At 44.1% G+C, this 16,946-nt stretch overlaps 1 protein-coding gene across 2 annotated transcripts in view; it reads right to left on the bottom strand.

Moving 5' to 3' along the window:
* The window catches only part of GMDS (GDP-mannose 4,6-dehydratase), a 575,871-nt gene that overhangs the window by 80,748 nt on the left and 478,177 nt on the right, over positions 1-16,946 (bottom strand). For both annotated transcript variants that reach the window (XM_077886286.1, XM_077886287.1), the window contains exon 9: positions 3,749-3,845. In XM_077886286.1, coding sequence (XP_077742412.1) covers positions 3,749-3,845 — 97 coding nt within the window. The remainder of the gene's footprint in view (positions 1-3,748; positions 3,846-16,946) is intronic.

Genomic DNA, 16,946 nt, shown 5'->3' with positions numbered 1-16,946 from the left:
CATATTTGCATATTTCCATACCACTGAATAGCTACTGAAATCTTCAGTAACAGAATCAGAAAGGATGAAAATCAAGATAAAGCAAGAATAAAAATATCAAAGTACTTATGAGTGTTTGTCTGAAGCCTTTCTTATACTTTGTTACCTACTTTTTACCGGGTAACCTGTACAATGCACCATGTGTCACTCTACTTTTCTAAAGTTACTAGATTGAAGTAACTGATCCATACTTCTTTCTACCTGTACAACCTCCACGAGGGTGGGGAGGGTGTCTGTTGTGCTCATGCTGTATTCCCAGGGCTTAGCACAGTGTGTGCTAAATATTTTGGTGAGTGAATGAATAAATAAATAGCAATAACAGCATCAAAAATGGGTATTTTACTGTACGCCAGACACTATTTTAATAAGCATCCTGTATAACTGACTGTTAATTTTTCAACGCTTCTATGAGCTTTGTGCTCCACTATTAGTCCCATTTTTAAAGACAAGGAAACAGAAGCAGTGAGAAGTTGAGTAACTTGCCTAAGGTCACGCAGCTACTCACTGACACCTCATGAACTCAGGCAGTCTGGCCCTGGGGCCCACACTTAAGCACCACACTACTTGTTCTCCGTGAATGAACGCAGTCGCGACGGGTCTGTGTATAAGTGGCTGCACGCAGAGGAAATTACACGCAATTACACGCAGGAGTTTGAAGAGGCACAGAACTCAAGTGTTAACGTCACCATCACCAGATACTGGAATTCGGGGAGCAATGGGAGACTGAAAGACTAATTTCTAGGATCAAGATCTTCACAGAGGCAAAACTCTCCAAAGGAGACACAGAGATTTATAGGTAAAGAACCAGAAGAATGTGACTCCATTCAGCTCTAATTGGAGCTCGAGTACTTAGCTCAGAACAAAACCTTCCAAGACTTTCCATGTTGGTAACAGGAGAAAGATTTAAGGTTTTGTGGTGGCTAAATCCATGAAGATAAAAATTACTGGACCTGTGCAAATTTGTTCTCTACGGCATCTTGGTGGCCTCTTTCGGGTTAGTGCTGCCCTATGTTGGGTAAAGAGCCTTTTAAAAAACTAACCTGAATCTTATTAAAAAAAACAGCAACGGAGAGTTCTATTTTCCTTTAACTGTATTGGGATATTGATACCCTGAGACCTGATATGTTCTTATTACTTTTTTTTCCCTCCAAATGTTCTTGATTTTTTTTTTTTCCTCCCATCAGTCATTCTGGAACCATTTCACGCTCTAAGCTTTTGGCTTTGAAGTGCCTCGTGGCTCTTGGATGGTACATGATTAAAGCTGATCAGGAGATGAAACTTTTAAAAGAATTCAAGGAAGAAAGGAAAAAGCCTCTGCCACTTGCAAGACAGACTTACGACACTGAAATGGGAAGGATCCAATTAAGACACAGGAGAATTCATGTCCAGCGTACACCGAGTGCTGACAGGCCTCGGAGAAGCTGGCGCTTCTCGGGACTCCTGCTGAAAGACTCTAGATGTGTCGGCTATTGGGGCCCACACCTAAGTGAAAGCTCATTTACAAGTCAGTCTCCAGTCCTGGTCACCTTTCAACGGGGAGAAGACTATCGCCCCTAAGGCAATTCAACATAAGTCTGTCAGGCGGGTCCAAGTTTGGGGAAAACTCGCTGTCCTGAGGAATGAGGTTAAAAGTTTAGTCTCACTATACAAGACAAGCTTGTCCAACAGAATACTGAGTTGAAGTGGGGTGAACAAAATTAATGCAGCCTCAAGGCTTAGAGAGATGAAATGCAGTTGGAAATCCCACCTCGACAGGGAATCTGGGGTGAGAGCTCCATCAGTGCAGAAATAACGCAAGCATCTGGAGCAAGAAGCCACTCTCACGTTCAAACGGCATTAGTGTAAACAGAATCGCAGAACAGGTATGATGACAACATGGGAATGAACAAAAGAAACGAGAGGAGGGATGCAGCGTGGGGCAGGAAAGAGGGGTTGATATGGACTCCAGGGACCGGCTTGTTAGTCCAAGGGTTCTTTTCCTGTTCAGCAAATTCTTTTGTTCTGTGTCCTTATCAATCCCACACCTTGCCTAAGTAAGAATGACAGACAAGCCATTCTTAATGACTTCCTAGCTTTTGAAACTATTTTGGTGTCGGAGAGAAAAAGAACCATGTTTAAATTGTTACAGGGATTGAGGTTTCTGTTGGCCCAGTAAATTTTCCACTTGGGGGTGACCATTTTCGTTAGCAAGGACAGAAAGAGATTTGTCCATTTATGTGATGTGTGCCACGTTCCAGAAAAATGACACCCTTGCGGCACCTCTTTGGGGGCAGGAAGCAAATGCGGAGAGGCTAGGGGGCTCCTCGGACAGGCATTCCTTGCTGTGTCAGCAGGAGTGTGCTGGTATCTTCCTCCCCCAGAGACGGAGCACATCCTCTCCTTGGCACACCCACTTGCCATTAGCACAGGGAACCATTGTTCACTGTGTGTCAAAGACCCAGCCGCACCCTGTGCCAGGACAATGCACTGACTCTACAGCCCTCGTCTTTGAGCACTGCTTATTTCCTTTCCTTTTTATTTCCTCCTCTGTGTAAGAGTCCATGAAATGAAGTTTTTTCTTTTGTTTAAAACAATACATTTCAAAGGGTGGTTACTGATGACATAGTCACTTGCAGCCTCTCTTCGTTGGGGTTTTGCTAATCTCTGAGAGACTGTGCGACGGATAGGAATTTGGTTCAAAGCACAGACAAAACAGGTTCTATTCTCACGGCTCACGTACGTTCCATTAAATGACATCTGAACGTTTCTTTCTGAAGGTCCTGCTTTCTATCATCTTTAGATTATATTTAACATGTTGGGTTTCGTCACCGTAGTGTGAAGATAGCCCAGGTTAAAGGGACAACATCAAGCTAGAAAGTTTTATAAATTTAGGAAAAGAGGGTGTTATGTTCTAACAATCCATAGGTCATTTCTCAATACAGAAAATTTCTACATTCATCTGCTCGTCAGTCAGTGTTTATGAAGCACTTACTTACTATATGAAAAGAAATGTCCTTATCCTCAAAGAATGCACAGTTTGGTAAAAAGAGAAGGTCATGTCAACAAATGAAAACAATAAACTATAATAGGTGTTACAGCATAATTACGTAGAGCCTACAGCGTAGACACAACGGTGCTGGTAGTATATGGACCAGAAAAGGATTCATAGGCAGCGCAGCACGTGACCTAAATCCTAACAAATGTCCAGGGGGCTCGCTTACGGCTTAGGCGCGTGTAGGTGCATGTGCGTGTGTGCACACGTGTGAGTGCATGTGTGTCTGGGCAGGCAAGCAGCCCTTCCGATCCCGAGGGCCTGCAGGGCCTGGAGGGCCCGGGGAGCCACGCATCCTGCAGGTATCAGGGATCAGCTATCAGCACTAATAATGTGAGGAGACTTGCCTTTGACAGAAGTCTCCATTTCTCAAATCCACTACTTCCTTGGCTCAGGGAAGGAGGATGTCATGCTCTAACAATCTGTACGTCATTACTTCACACAGAGAACTTTTGTATTCATCTACTCATTAGTCAATATTTGTCTTCCTTCATAAAGCAATGGGTTTTGTGGTGAGAATAACATCTCAAATTCAAGGCACTGTATTCTGGTTTGGGACCTGCTCACCGAAGGATGTCAGAGAACCCCGTGGAGAGCTTTGAGATCCGCGGTGAGAATACCTTCCCAGCTAGCCAGCCCACACATGGCCATGCCCTGCGTGGCCAGGGGGGTCCTTACCACTTCAGTTGGTCGATAGTACTTGAGATCCACAGTCACGTGAATTTTGCCGGTCTCCTTACATCTGCCCACCTCATTTTCATTCTTCCCTTCCCACCTGTAAGGGAGATAAACACTTAATCAGCCTCTAATTGCTTGGGAGCATTTGCCGTCCTGGAGTCCCTCAGGATGGCTCAGCCTTCTCCCTGCAGGAGTGTATAAGCTCATTAACCACAGGAACACAAGCTGATGTGTAACCAGGTTATCAGGGCAAGCATGACTTTCAAAGCCTTTCCAGATCTGTTTCAGGAGGGCAGGGCTTTTTCCTTTCTTTTTAAGAAAATCGTCATGGGTCCAGAAGTGAGACTTTAGACATGAACAGATTAGCCAGAATGAGGAATTGGGCAGCCTTCAGGGATTTCAAAGATCTTGTACCTCTTTAGACTATTCTTGATAACATCAATTACTATGAAATAATTAATGTCTTCTGTCTCCCCCTTCGTTCTTTATTTTTTTAATTTGTGGTGATATTTTAGGGGTATTTATTGTAACTTCAATGCATTCCACTTGGGAATAAGTTTCACACCCTAAATTAACCATTTGTCTCATCTTTATCTTATATATAAGCTCCTTTGTTCTACTCAGCAGTAGGCCTCATTAATAAATCTCAGATGATTTAAACTCCAAAAGGTACACAATTGGTTTACTGCCTGCTAAGAGAGGGTATGTCAGCATCTCTGATTTAGGTACAATGTTCTTTGCACTTAGGTTTTTCCATCCTTAAACATCTACAATTGGAAACAGTAGCCCCCTAGAGTCCATAGGGTGGGTTGTGCAGGATACGCTCATAAGCTTCAAGACCTGCTTGCTGGGATTGCACTTTATGTTCTCATTTTTAAAGAAATGAAAGTACTGGTTTAGTGTTAACCTCTGGATTTCTATGATCTAACATCCAAACAACAGATGATACTATAAAATTAGAATTATTTTTACAAATGAAACTTATCATCCAAGAAAGAAAAGAAAGTGCAAAATAATGTTTGACTTCAATGCTTATCTTCGGGAACTAGTTCGCTCTATCAGTTGGGGATAAATCATATGACAACAGGACAATTTTGTGTGCTCCCTGGACAGAGTCACAGTGGGGATCAAAGGAAAGAAGAGAACATTAAATTAGTTACTTGACTATGACATTCACACATGCCATTGCAGATAAACATTAACTGCTGATCATGGTTATATTTTGGACACAGGTTGTGTATTAGAGACATAAAATGCCCTTACGAGATTTATTCCTGAATGGCCATCTGAATGTTCTATCCTCAGTTTACCTTTTTCTAGCAGAGGGATAATATTTTATCGTTGGAAAAAATTAGTTTATAAGCACATTGAATCTGCTGACGGACTCAAGGCAAATACAAAGAATGTCCCATAACACACAGAGAATTATAGTTTATGTTGAACAATGTAAAACTGTACAATTGGCATTATTCTCTGACTTTTATATTAATTAGTTGCCTCAAAAAGGGGTGTTTGGTAATTTATTTATTTGATTTAATTTCTTACTATTGATTAGACTAATATGGCAGGATCAGAGCTATGTTTTTGGAAAATTCACATGGAAATGGTATGTGGATGCCTTTAGAGCATGCAGACCAAAAATACTATAAAATGAGAAAACCTAAAGTGCTGATAAATCTTGTACATCTCTTTTTTAAAAAAGATTTATTTATTTCAAGAGAAAAAGAGAGTAAGAGAGCACCTGCGCACGAGAGCAGGGGGAGCAGGGGGAGGGGCAGAGGGAGAGAGGGGATCTCAAGCAGACTCCTTCCTGCTGGGCGTGGAGTGTGCGGGGGTGGGGGGGGGCCTCAATCCCATGACCCTGAGATCATGACCTGAGCTGCAACCAAGAGTCAGATGCTCAACCGACTGAGCCACCTAGGTGCCCCAACCCTGTACATCTCTTAAGGAAAAGACCAGATCTTGGCAAATATCTACTGTAAGGGAAAATAACTGGTAAAATCATCGTGTTTTTTTTTTTTAATTACCTATTTAATCCCATGGTTCAAGTGGCTTTCAGAAAGGCTATTTGGACCTCACAAGCATGTTTTATTTTTGTTCACATTGTATACCCACCAAGGGAAACCAGCTCAGCATGTGTATTCTTGACAGTATCTCCCACGAAACCAAAAGGGTTCACAAAACTACTGCTCATAGTTCTGCCGTCGTCCAGTCTGGTGGCTAGGTATGTGATCCACCAGGGGTCTAGCCACGGGAACACCGGCCTTCCTATTGACAAATCTGCACACGTCACCCACTTGAGAACAGGAGATTCAAATCTATTTTTAATTGATTTTTTTTAAGCACACATGAATACACACACATTTAAGTTGCTAAAGGCCTGGGGAAGACCCCGAGAGCTTTCCCTGCCTGGGGAGGGGACGTGGAGGGCAGGAGAGGAGTGAGGCGGAGCCAGGGTGTCTCCAGAGCAGGGGCTGACAGGCTGTTCCTGTGAAGAACCAGGAAGTAAATAATTCAGGCTTTACAGATCACATACGGTCTCTGTTACAGATTCTTCCTTTTATTCTCCCCCTTGTTTTCTTCCCCCTCCTTTTCCTCTTCTTCATCATCATCTTTTTCTTTTTTAACTACCCTTTAAAACTGTAAAAACATCCAACAGGTTGCATTGCTGGACCAGCCTGAATTTTCCTGTTTACTACTGATTCTCTTTGACTGCTCCGCAGCCAAATGCTAACATCTGGGACTTTAACAGTAGTTGAGATGGGAAAAGATTGATGGAAGGAATCTGCAACATAGATTGATAGATTGGAGTTTGATGCCACTTGGATACCTATAGGTATAAGCTTCGGGCACACAGGCCTCCTTGGCCCCTGTCTGAATACTGTCTGTCGGGCTGCCACCTTGCAAATGCTATCTATGGTCCCAGCCATCTCCAGGGCCATGACCCTGCCCCCACAATTAATATGGTTGCATTGAATGATCAGCTGTGACCAGGAAATGGCTCAAAGCAGAAGTGAGTTGGCAAAAACCACTTTGCAATTTGCACTAGGTCTGCATGAGGGCCATAAGGCAAAGTTTCGGCCAAGGCCCAAAACACATCCAGTTACAGCAATACATGAAACACTTGTATTAACAAGTAAAAGGTAACAGCTAACTTGTCCTAACAAGCAATGTTATGACTCAAAGCAGAGCTGGGATGTTAAGACAGGAAGGTGACTTGGCAGGGAATAGAGGATTCTATTCTAATTCATAGAATTGCTACCCACCAACTTAGATCAGCAGGTCTCTGAGCAGAGACCCCGTATGATTCAAAATTTTATAATACATTGTCCCGACTCCCAATAAGCATTACATTGCAACAGAAAGCATTCAAGAATAATGGAATCAAGCACAATAAGGCAAGATGAAGTGCTATTAAAATCTACTCAACTAGGAATTCCTTTAATGAAAAATAAAACAAAGTCAACTGTATTAAGTCAAGTTTAGGAGACAGAGTTGGAGTAAGGAGGGGACGATACACTCCTTCTAGCAACCTGATATCACAAAAGCTCTCAGGAATCATTTTAAAAAAATACTATCTTATTAGGACAGATATGGAAATAGGAGGTTGCCAGAGGCTAAAGTTTAGAAAGTGACATAAAGTAGTCCCAGAAGAATGATTAGGTTCTGGATAAAGGTGGTAGTTTGCACACTTTTGCTCCTTCCTCAGTTTATTCTGAGGAATAAACTCAAAAGGGCTAAAAGAACAAGAAAGAGACAGGAGAAACCAAATTCTGGAAGCTAGAAAGCCAGATGGATGAGTGTTAAAGGACTTAGCAGAAGCCCTAGAAAACAGACTCCTAAGCCAGCACTGGGGAAGCTGAGAATGAACCCAATTTACACTTGCAGAAGCCCTCAGATGTCAGGAAGTGAGGGCGGATTACAACTCTCCCTGAGAAGCAGTGTGTGCCCAGTCCCCTCCCAGATTCCACATCACTTGGCAACTCACCCTCCCTGGAGAACAAGGTCCCAGGACTGAAGGTCACTGGGCTGGTGAAGGGTGGGGTCACCAGGGCGAAAAGGAGGAAGAATTCGGTGAAGTATGTGTGCTGCGTGCTGAGACTCTCCAGCAGCACGCTGGCAGCCAGGCACCTCTCCTTCCGGGCAGGAGGCTAGGCTCTTCCCTGGGCATCAGACATTCTCCAGCTAACCGGTCCTGTCAGGTCTCCCGACAGCGACACAGTCAACCAGCTCTAACCATGTTCTTAGAAACTCCCAATTAGGTTTTTAGGTCTTTCATCCGTTTTGAGTTTATTTTTGTGTCTGGTGTAAGAAAGGATCCAGTTTTATTTTTCTGCATGAGGCTTTCCAATTTTTCCCACACTGTTTGTTGAAGAGACTTTTTTTTTCTTCTTCTATTGGATATTCTTTCCTGCTTTGTTGAAGATGAGTTGACCATAGAGTTGAGGGCCCGTTTCTGGGTTGTCTGTTCTGTTGCATTGATCTGTGTGTCTGTTTTTGTGTCAGTACGACACTATCTTGATGATTACAGCTTTGTAATACACCTTGAAATCCAGAATCGTGATGTCCCCAGCTTTGGTTTTCTTTTTCAACATTGTTTTGGCTACTTGGGATCTTTTTTGGTTCCATAAAAATTTTAGAATTATTTGCTCCAGCTTTGTGAAAAATGCTGATGGTATTTTGATGGGGATTGCCCTGGATGTGTAGACTGTTTTGGGTAGCGTAGACACTTTAACAATATTTGTTCTTCTAATTCATGAGCATGGAATCGTTTTTCCATTTCTTTGTATCTTTTTTTCATAAGTGTTCTATAGTTTTCAGAGTACAAATCCTTCACCTAGTTGGTTAGGTTTATTTCTAGGTGTCTTATGGTTTTTGGTGCAGTTGTAAATGGCATCAACTCCTTGATTTCTCTTTCTTCTGTTTCATTGTTAATGTATAGAAATGCAATTGACTTTGTGCGTTGATTTTATGTCCTGCAACTTTGTTAAATTCCTGTATCAGTTCTAGCAATTTTTGGGTGGAGTTTCTGTGCTTTCTACACAGAGTATCACGTCATCTGCAAAGAGTGAAAATATGACTTCTTCTTTGCTGATTTGTATGCCTTTTATTTCTTTTTGTTGTCTGATTGCTGAGGCTATAGGACTTCTAGTACTATGATGAACAACAGTCGTGAATGTGTAGGCCCTCACTTTTAAACATGAGCAGAAAAACAAGGACTACCAGATAGATGTGTGGGGAAAACTACATTTTTGAAAGAGAAATCATAACAGATGAATTGAAAAACAGCAACTTGGGGGACATAGAAACAGGAAAGGTAATTAAAAAAACAAAACAAAAAAGACAAAAACTCACATATTCCACCATTAATACCTCCAGAGAGAAGAAAAAATGCTAAAGAAACAAAAACAAGATACTATATAACAAAGGACAATCTGAGGGGGAAAAAAGAGATTTTAGAAATTGAAAAGTTAAAAATTCAAGAGAAAGATGATTTTGGAGACAAATTGAGGAAATTTCCCAGAAAGTAGAGAGAGAAAAAGAGAGAGAGAGAGAGAGAGAGAGAGAGACATGAAAAACTAGAAGGAAGATAAGAAAATCAGAAGATGGCCTCAAGAGGTCAGTATAATAGGATTTCCAGAAAAAAATGAAGCAGAGCAGAGCAGATAATTAAGTTAAATCAAGAAAACTGATCAGAGCAGAAGAACATGCATTTCCAGACTGAAAGGGCCCAAGAGAGTGCCCCAAATAATGGATGGGACCCACATCACATGAAATTTCAGACGCTCAAGACAGAAAGACTGAGAGACTTTGAGAGAGAACACAGAGGGACAGGGAGTGAGAGTGGCCCTCAGCCTCCCGTAGTAACACTGCAAATTAAAAGGCAATAGAGCAATGCCTTCAAAACCAACAAATATAGATCAGCTGCCTTAATTCTGAGGACAGAATAAAGGTATTTTCAGATACACCTCGTCAAAAATATTTGCCTTTCATGCACTATTCTTAGGAAACTAATTAAGATTTTGCTCCATCAAGGAAGAGTCTCTAAAAAAGATGCCAGGAAATAGAGGACCCAACTCAAGAGAGTGTTTGAGAGAACCCTCCCAGATGAGCATGAAGGCAGGTCGCAGAGTGCTAACCCTCCATCAGACTAGATGGGATGAGGTCGGAAGGTTCTAGAGGCCCTGCTAGAGGAAGACGTGACTGATAGAACAACCCATGGACCTGAACCCCTTCAAAGGCGATTTAGACAGCTGGGACAAGGTCTGGGGGAAAAAATACAGAAAATAAAGCAAAGTGGAAAAAATACAGAAAATAAAGCAAAGGAACACAAATAAGAATTATTAGCTCTATGGCAAGCAAATGACAATTGTACAAAGAAAAAAATAATTGTAGTTTACTGGAAAGAATACCATAGATCAGCCATGATAATGTAACACTGAATAATGTTAATTTTAATAATGATAATGTTAAGCTAGTCACAAATTACAACATAACAATAGAATATTCAGAGAATGAAGGGATGGGGCAATGGGAGGAACAGCAAACAAAACCATCATTTTAAATAAGAGGAGGCCAACAGTAATGCCTAGAAGGGGATAAAAATCAAGAACCAGCAATAAAAACATGCTACTTAGCAACACGGAGGGAAACGCCAAAGTGATCAGTTAAAAGAGCATAACGGGGTGCTATAGAATTTCCAGAAAGAGAACAGAAAGACAGAGAGGACAGTAATCTTTCTTGGGGTAAATCAAGATAATTTACCAGAGCAGAAAAGCATACATTTCCAGATGGAAAGTGCCCAAAGAATGGCCCAACCACAGCAAGAGCTGTGGAAATGCAGAAAAGGGGTGGATGGCAGGAGACCGCTGGGGTTTGTGACAATTCCAATGATTAAAATTTAAATCGTGTGCTGGTGTAACTGGAAGAAAGAAACGACAAGGAAGGAAAACATGACACAAACTGCTGTCTCTGACCACGACCGTCCCCAGCAGCTCCCTCCACAGGGCCCACAGAGCTCTGCCCCAGGGTTCGGTGCCCCTGCCTCCTCCCCTGAAGACCCAGTGCTTCCTCCACAGCTCCTCCTCCTCCCACTGTGCAGGAGCTGATGCCATGGGGCCTGATGGCTCAACACCCCAGCTCCCAACCCACCAACAGAGGAGAACACTCATGGGGCAGGTGGATCAAGTCTGCAAAGACCAAGGAGGAGCCACCGGGGAAGAAGCAGGCAAACTGTAGAGCGTCTGATCCCAGAAACTGCGGGAAGAGGTGTGTTCACCAAGGGAAGGGGAGCACACCAACAAGGCCAGATGATGGGGAGACGTCAAGGGCTGGAGAACTGAGACAGGTCCCTGGGGGGGGAGGGGGGGCGGAGGAGCTGCTTTGATGACGTGATGGGGCAGAAGGTGGACTGAGGTGCAGTGGAGGGAGGGGAGACAGTAAGAAGAGGCAACTCTTTGGTACATTCTGAGAGAGCAGGGGAAGGAGAGGAAGGAGCAACGTCTGGGGGAACGAGTGTTTGCAGGGGTGCATTGTTTAAAGAGGTAAGTTTTCGAGAATGTCAGGATGTTGTTGATGGGAAGAAGCTGTGAAGGGCGGCTGAGGGCAGAGAAGGGAGAGGCAGCTGCTAGTTTCTTGAGGAGGCGAGAGAGCGGCAGCCCAAGGCCGGGAGAAGGGCTGTTCCCGGAGGGGAGTCAGGAGACCGGTTAGTGGGAAAACAGAGGAAGGCAGAGTATAATTTTTTCTTAAAGATTTTATTTATTTGAGAGAGACAGAGAGAGAGAGAGATCATGAGCAGTGGAGGGGGCGGAGGGAGAAGCAGACTCCCCGCTGAGCAGGGAGCCCGATGCGGGGCTCGATCCCAGGACCCCCGGGGTCATGACCTGTGCCGAAGGCAGATGCTTGACCGACTGAGTCACCCAGGCGCCCAGGATCATAGTTTTAATCACAAACTTTACTCTGGGAAACGAACTAGGGGTGGTAGAAGGGGAGGAGGGCGGGGGGTGGGAGTGAATGGGTGACGGGCACTGGGTGTTATTCTGTATGTTAGTAAATTGAACACCAATAAAAAAAAAAAAAAAAAAAAAAGAAAAAAAAAAAAACAAACTTTACTCTGCTTTCTAAAAGACAACACCAGTGTAGAGGTCGTACCACGAACGGATGAGGACTTGCGTCGTACACAGAAGGACAACATTGCTTTTCAAATGTAGACTCCTTCGTCTCCATTTCTGCTCTGTCTTATTCCATTTAATTTATATTAATAATGATGATTGTTATTAAAGAAGGGGGTTCCAGCTCTTAAATGCCGTTCATGAATGATCAACCACAACAAAAAGTGAACAATTTAAATCCATGGCACCGCTGTCCCTGTCACTTGCTGCAGTAACGACTGCCTTCAGCACAAGGGCCTCTAGCGAATGCCAGGCCAGGGCGAATCCTGCACCCAGAGGCAGGCCCGCGGTCCGGTCTGCAGTTGATCCGTGGAGAGAAAGGAGTTTAGGTGGCTGAGCAATTCCGGGAAGGCCATCGGACGGCACCTCTATGTCACACAGTTGGAATAAGCAGATGGGTGTGGAGCCCTCTTAAAAGGTCACTGTCATTTTCATCGGGGATGCCCCTCCCAGGCAATATTACCAGTAAGAGTTGTTGACTGGTTAATGTTTTCCTTGCTTTTGCTTTCTTCTTTTAATCAGTATCACTGAGACTTAAATTGTACTTTCAAAGCGTCCGTATGCTTTAAGAGATCATGTTGGTGCGATTCATTCAATGAAAAAAAAAAAAAAAAAAAAAGCTTTGTGTGGTCACGTCTGATGAGGGCAGCTCGAGAGCTCAGATAGGAAAAAGCCCCGAGATTGTTCTTCTCAGCTGTAAAAAAGGCAGCGAAGGGAAGGTCAAACACATCGCCAGTTTTTAAATGAGCCTGGGGGTTTCTGTGCGGTCTTCGCATGGATTGCTAACCATGCTCTACCCACCAGCTTTATTTTTATTTATTTTAACTCTGCTGGGGCGTCCTGTCTACCCTTAAGGAATGCAGGTGGGCTTTCTTCTGTTTTACAGGAGTAAGTAAGCAGACCGAACGGAGGTCTGACTAAGGGGCTGTGATGGGAAGGTGCAATTTAAGGACTAGTGCTTGGGCTCTCCATGCGTCTCAGCCACAGCTTAGGGCCTCCATCATTTGTACCTCTTCTCCTCGCCCAGCCTTATCTATTCATCTTCCCTGCTCCCATTTCCCAGCAATCTTTGCTGAACACCTAGTAAGTGCCTACTAGGAGCACCGACCAAGCTAAGCTGGGTGCCAGAGACACAGGTATGAGCAAGTAAGATGGTCTTTGCCCTGAAGGGGCTTAAAGTCTCGTGGCAGATGACAGTAGAAGGTAGACAGGGTGCTCGTAGAGGACTGGGAGGGCACCTAGCAAGACTTGGTTGAGCGTAGGATGCTGGGCTGGGGAGGATGTCTAAGCTAAGACCTAGAGAATGAGTGGGAAGTGCGGCGAAGCGGAGGGAAGAGTAGGTGTGAGTATCTCTCAATATGCCCCAATGTGGTCAGGCTGGTCCAACCCAGTTCACCAGCTTGCCCATCGCCCACAGACAAGTTACTAACTCCTGCCTCCGTGCCTTTTCTCATGCCATTCCACCCACTTGGAATGCTTTCTCTCTTCTTAACTACCATCCATATCTGCCACGTTGGCCAAGAGCCTGCTTGAATCCACCTTTCTGCAGACATTGCTCCAATTGTGATCACGGCGATACTACTTCAGTGCTGATACGGTGGATTTGCACAATACCAACATCTATTTGTGTATGTTTGTAGGTAACGTGTTCTTATCGTCAGGCAGTTAGAGCCGACGCTTCTCAAAGACAAGGAAACGTCTTCTGATTCTCTGAGATGAGTTTCACCTTTGAGAGAAAAATAAAGTGGAAAAACTGAGCACGTTTATTGAGTGTCCACTATGTGTCGGGGACTTTGCGACTGTGCCGATGAGTTGGGAGGCCGTGATCTTGAGGAGTGCCGTCCAGCAGATGCACCCTAACCTCCATCCCCTGGCCTTCCACTTTTCACAGGCTTCCTCACCCTCAACCTCAAGGTGCCAGGGCCAGAAATCCCACCCATCGGGGAACGATTCCCAATGAGGGGGAGAATATGCAGGAGCACAAAAGGACTTGTTACCTCAGCCAGGAGGATTTTAAATGTACGGGTTTCTTTTAAAATGTACAATAATTTTTGCTCCTTGCTCTTTTTACTCAAAATGTAGACGGAGTGCCACAAACTAGGATAAATATTTCCACTGGCCAAAACATCTTTTTCTCCCCAGCACAGATGGTGGCGGCTCACAAGGTTGCTCACAACCCTCTTCTCAAAATTTAACAAGATTAATGACAGAAAATTAGTTAAGACAATTATTTGCCTGTTCGGTTTATGCTACTATCACTTTAACTGTCGGAGAAAAGTGCTTCCTTTTCGCATTACTTAGTAATAAGTTGATGGGAAAGTGAAAAGCAAAACACAACACTAAAAACAACCTCAACAGTGCACCCTCCTCCAAATAAACAAACACCCTGTAATGTTCTTGGAAGAACACATCTGTTGTCATAGGGTGCCTTCTCAATACAGGTGACCAAATGGGAACTTAATTGCCTAACACGTCACCTTAAATTTTATCAGGGTCGCATACTGATCTGTTCCCCAGTGTCTTCTATTCACCCAGACTGAAACGGATGTGCTATTTGCTAATAAATTCAAGGCAAAACTCACTCAGAGGATACCCATGATACAGGAGCAAATATTGGTGTCAAGTCAAAACATACAGATGGCAACACATTTTTCAAGCTTTTTCAGTAAAAATTACAAGATGATTTCAAATTACAAGATAAGAATTGGGAATAGATAACAGATCTTACAACAGTGAAGGTGAGACTGCTCTAGATACCGATTGGTGTATCTGATACGAAAGCCACGTGGTGACAAGGTGAAGGAAAAAGCTCAGTTTGGAGGAAATATCCGTAACTTTCCTTTAAGCACAAGAAGCACAGCTCGTAAAAACTGTGCGAGGGCACAACCAATGGCACCACGAATCAAGCTCCCCCTCGCCTTCTAGAGCCACTCCTGTTCACCAAATCCTATTGATTCTGTCTTTCTTGGGTCAACCTGACTCTGTCTGCCTCTCCACACCCGTGTAACTTAAGGTCCTTATCATCCCTCGTTAGCAGCTCCTGCGGGGAAGAAGCATAGTGGCTTCTCTATGGCTGTCGCAGCCCTGAGAGACTGACCCCCGATGAACCTAACCTGGGAACTTAGGGCGATAATGAGCACACCTGGAAGGCTTTTCTGGGCTAGCTGGCTTCTGGATATCCATTTGGGCTCAAGTAAGGAGGTATCATGGAGCGGCCCACTGCAGGCCAGCTGTTGCAAGCTGGGGGGACAACGGTGACCGCGACAGAGGTCTGGCCTGTCTCAGGGGCTTACAATTGCAGATCTCAGAGGACAGGAGGTACTCAAGGAGCTCTGAGTGGTGCAACAGCTGGCGGGGGTGGGATTTGCTTCTAGTGACAGAGCTTCAGAACAAAGCTGCAGATAGTGAGGATCACCCTTGAAAGAGCCTTCAAATCTTGCTTTTTTCACCAGAACTCAGACTCTTGAACCCTCAGAGCCAAGACTTAGCTTCCTTCGCTCCCTCGGCACTCCGGCGGGGCCTTCTCTTGCACAGAGGCACGTGGGCCTGGATCGGTTCTGTAAGCTGTCTGCCTATGACGGGACTCCGCGGTCAGCACGCGACCATCGCATCGCAAAGCTTTTTTGACGGATGTAAACAAGCAGGATGAAAAACGCGGTGTAAAGAGAGGCTTTCTGAGCCAGAAAACACTCACTTCATACCTTGGCTCTACCACTCACTAGCTGGGTGACCTTTGGAGGATGCTTCACTTCACCGTGCCTCAGTTTCCTTCTCCGTGAAACAGTGCCCCAGCCCTGGAATTAAACTGAACACCAGCGGGCAGCTAGTAGCACACGCTGCGGCTCACGCTAAATGATCATGAAGTGCTGCGGTGCACGTGTTGTCTCCGTCTGCTCAGCACTACTTTCTGCCTTTCTTCTAGAAATAACATCTCCCTTGGGGACAGACCTCGATCCTCTCCCAGTTAGACCGGGGATTTCTATGGGGCTGCCAAGCACAGAATTCCCTCTAGAACTTTGGCTTTACCCAACGGTCTATAGGTTACCACAGGGCCCAGTGGGGCCAGCCAGCATCCTTCCTCAGGGGGTTTCTACGCGGATGACTTTCAAAAAGTTTCCATTCCTCACTCATTGTATCAGTCAATGTCCCCAGAAATGCTGTGTGTGCTGCCCTAGGGCCGTGCTGAAACGATGGAGGCAGCATTCCAAGGAGCAGACGTCCAGGTCCTGGACACCCGTGTCCAAGGCTGTTTTGAGTGTAGTTCACTTACTTAAAAACAAAACAAAACAAAAAATTCTGACTACTGAAAATGTTCATTCCCTTGTCTCTCCCTCCTGGTATAAATACTTTCCTTATGCTTTAGGCTTTATCAGCATGGACATTTCACAGGGTAAAAAAGAATAAGAGTTTATTTCATATCATCCTTCATAACTTCTGGAGCTCAGTCGAACACACCTAAAAATAAAATGTCAAGTTTGATTCCTTGAGAAAACACAAACACAGAGTGCACATATTTTTGCAGTCTAAGATGTTACGTTGCCTCCACTGTCGAGTGGAGTATATTGATTTCTTCAAAAGTACATTTTAATAAAGCCTTCGGTGGATCATTTAAAAGCAATGTGAATTCTATATTAAAAAGGTGTAAAAAAAAAAAACAAACAAACAAACCCTCAATCCCAACATAAGTAATCCACAATGCATTTTTAAGTCCACAAAAGAATATGGAAAATCTTCTCAAAACATGAAATATCTTCTGTAAAATAAGAAATTGAGGGCAGAAAGATAATCAGGATGACTAAATTACATTGCAAAGGTTGTTTTCTACACTTTTGATTTTGGTTTAAATTTTCAACTTGCAGCATTGTATTTAAAACAAAAAAAGACCAGGGCACCCGGGTGGCTCAGCGGTTGAGCGTCTGCCTTCGGCTCAGGTTGTGTACCTGGGGTCCTGGGATCGAGTCCCGCATCGGGCTCTCTGTAGGGAGCCTGTTTCTCCCTCTGCCTGTCTCTGCCTCTCTCTCTATGTC

The sequence above is a fragment of the Canis aureus genome, chromosome 37, assembly GCF_053574225.1.
Source record: "Canis aureus isolate CA01 chromosome 37, VMU_Caureus_v.1.0, whole genome shotgun sequence".
Classification (NCBI taxonomy): Eukaryota; Metazoa; Chordata; class Mammalia; order Carnivora; family Canidae; genus Canis; species Canis aureus.
This window is presented reverse-complemented; position numbering and strand designations above follow the sequence as displayed.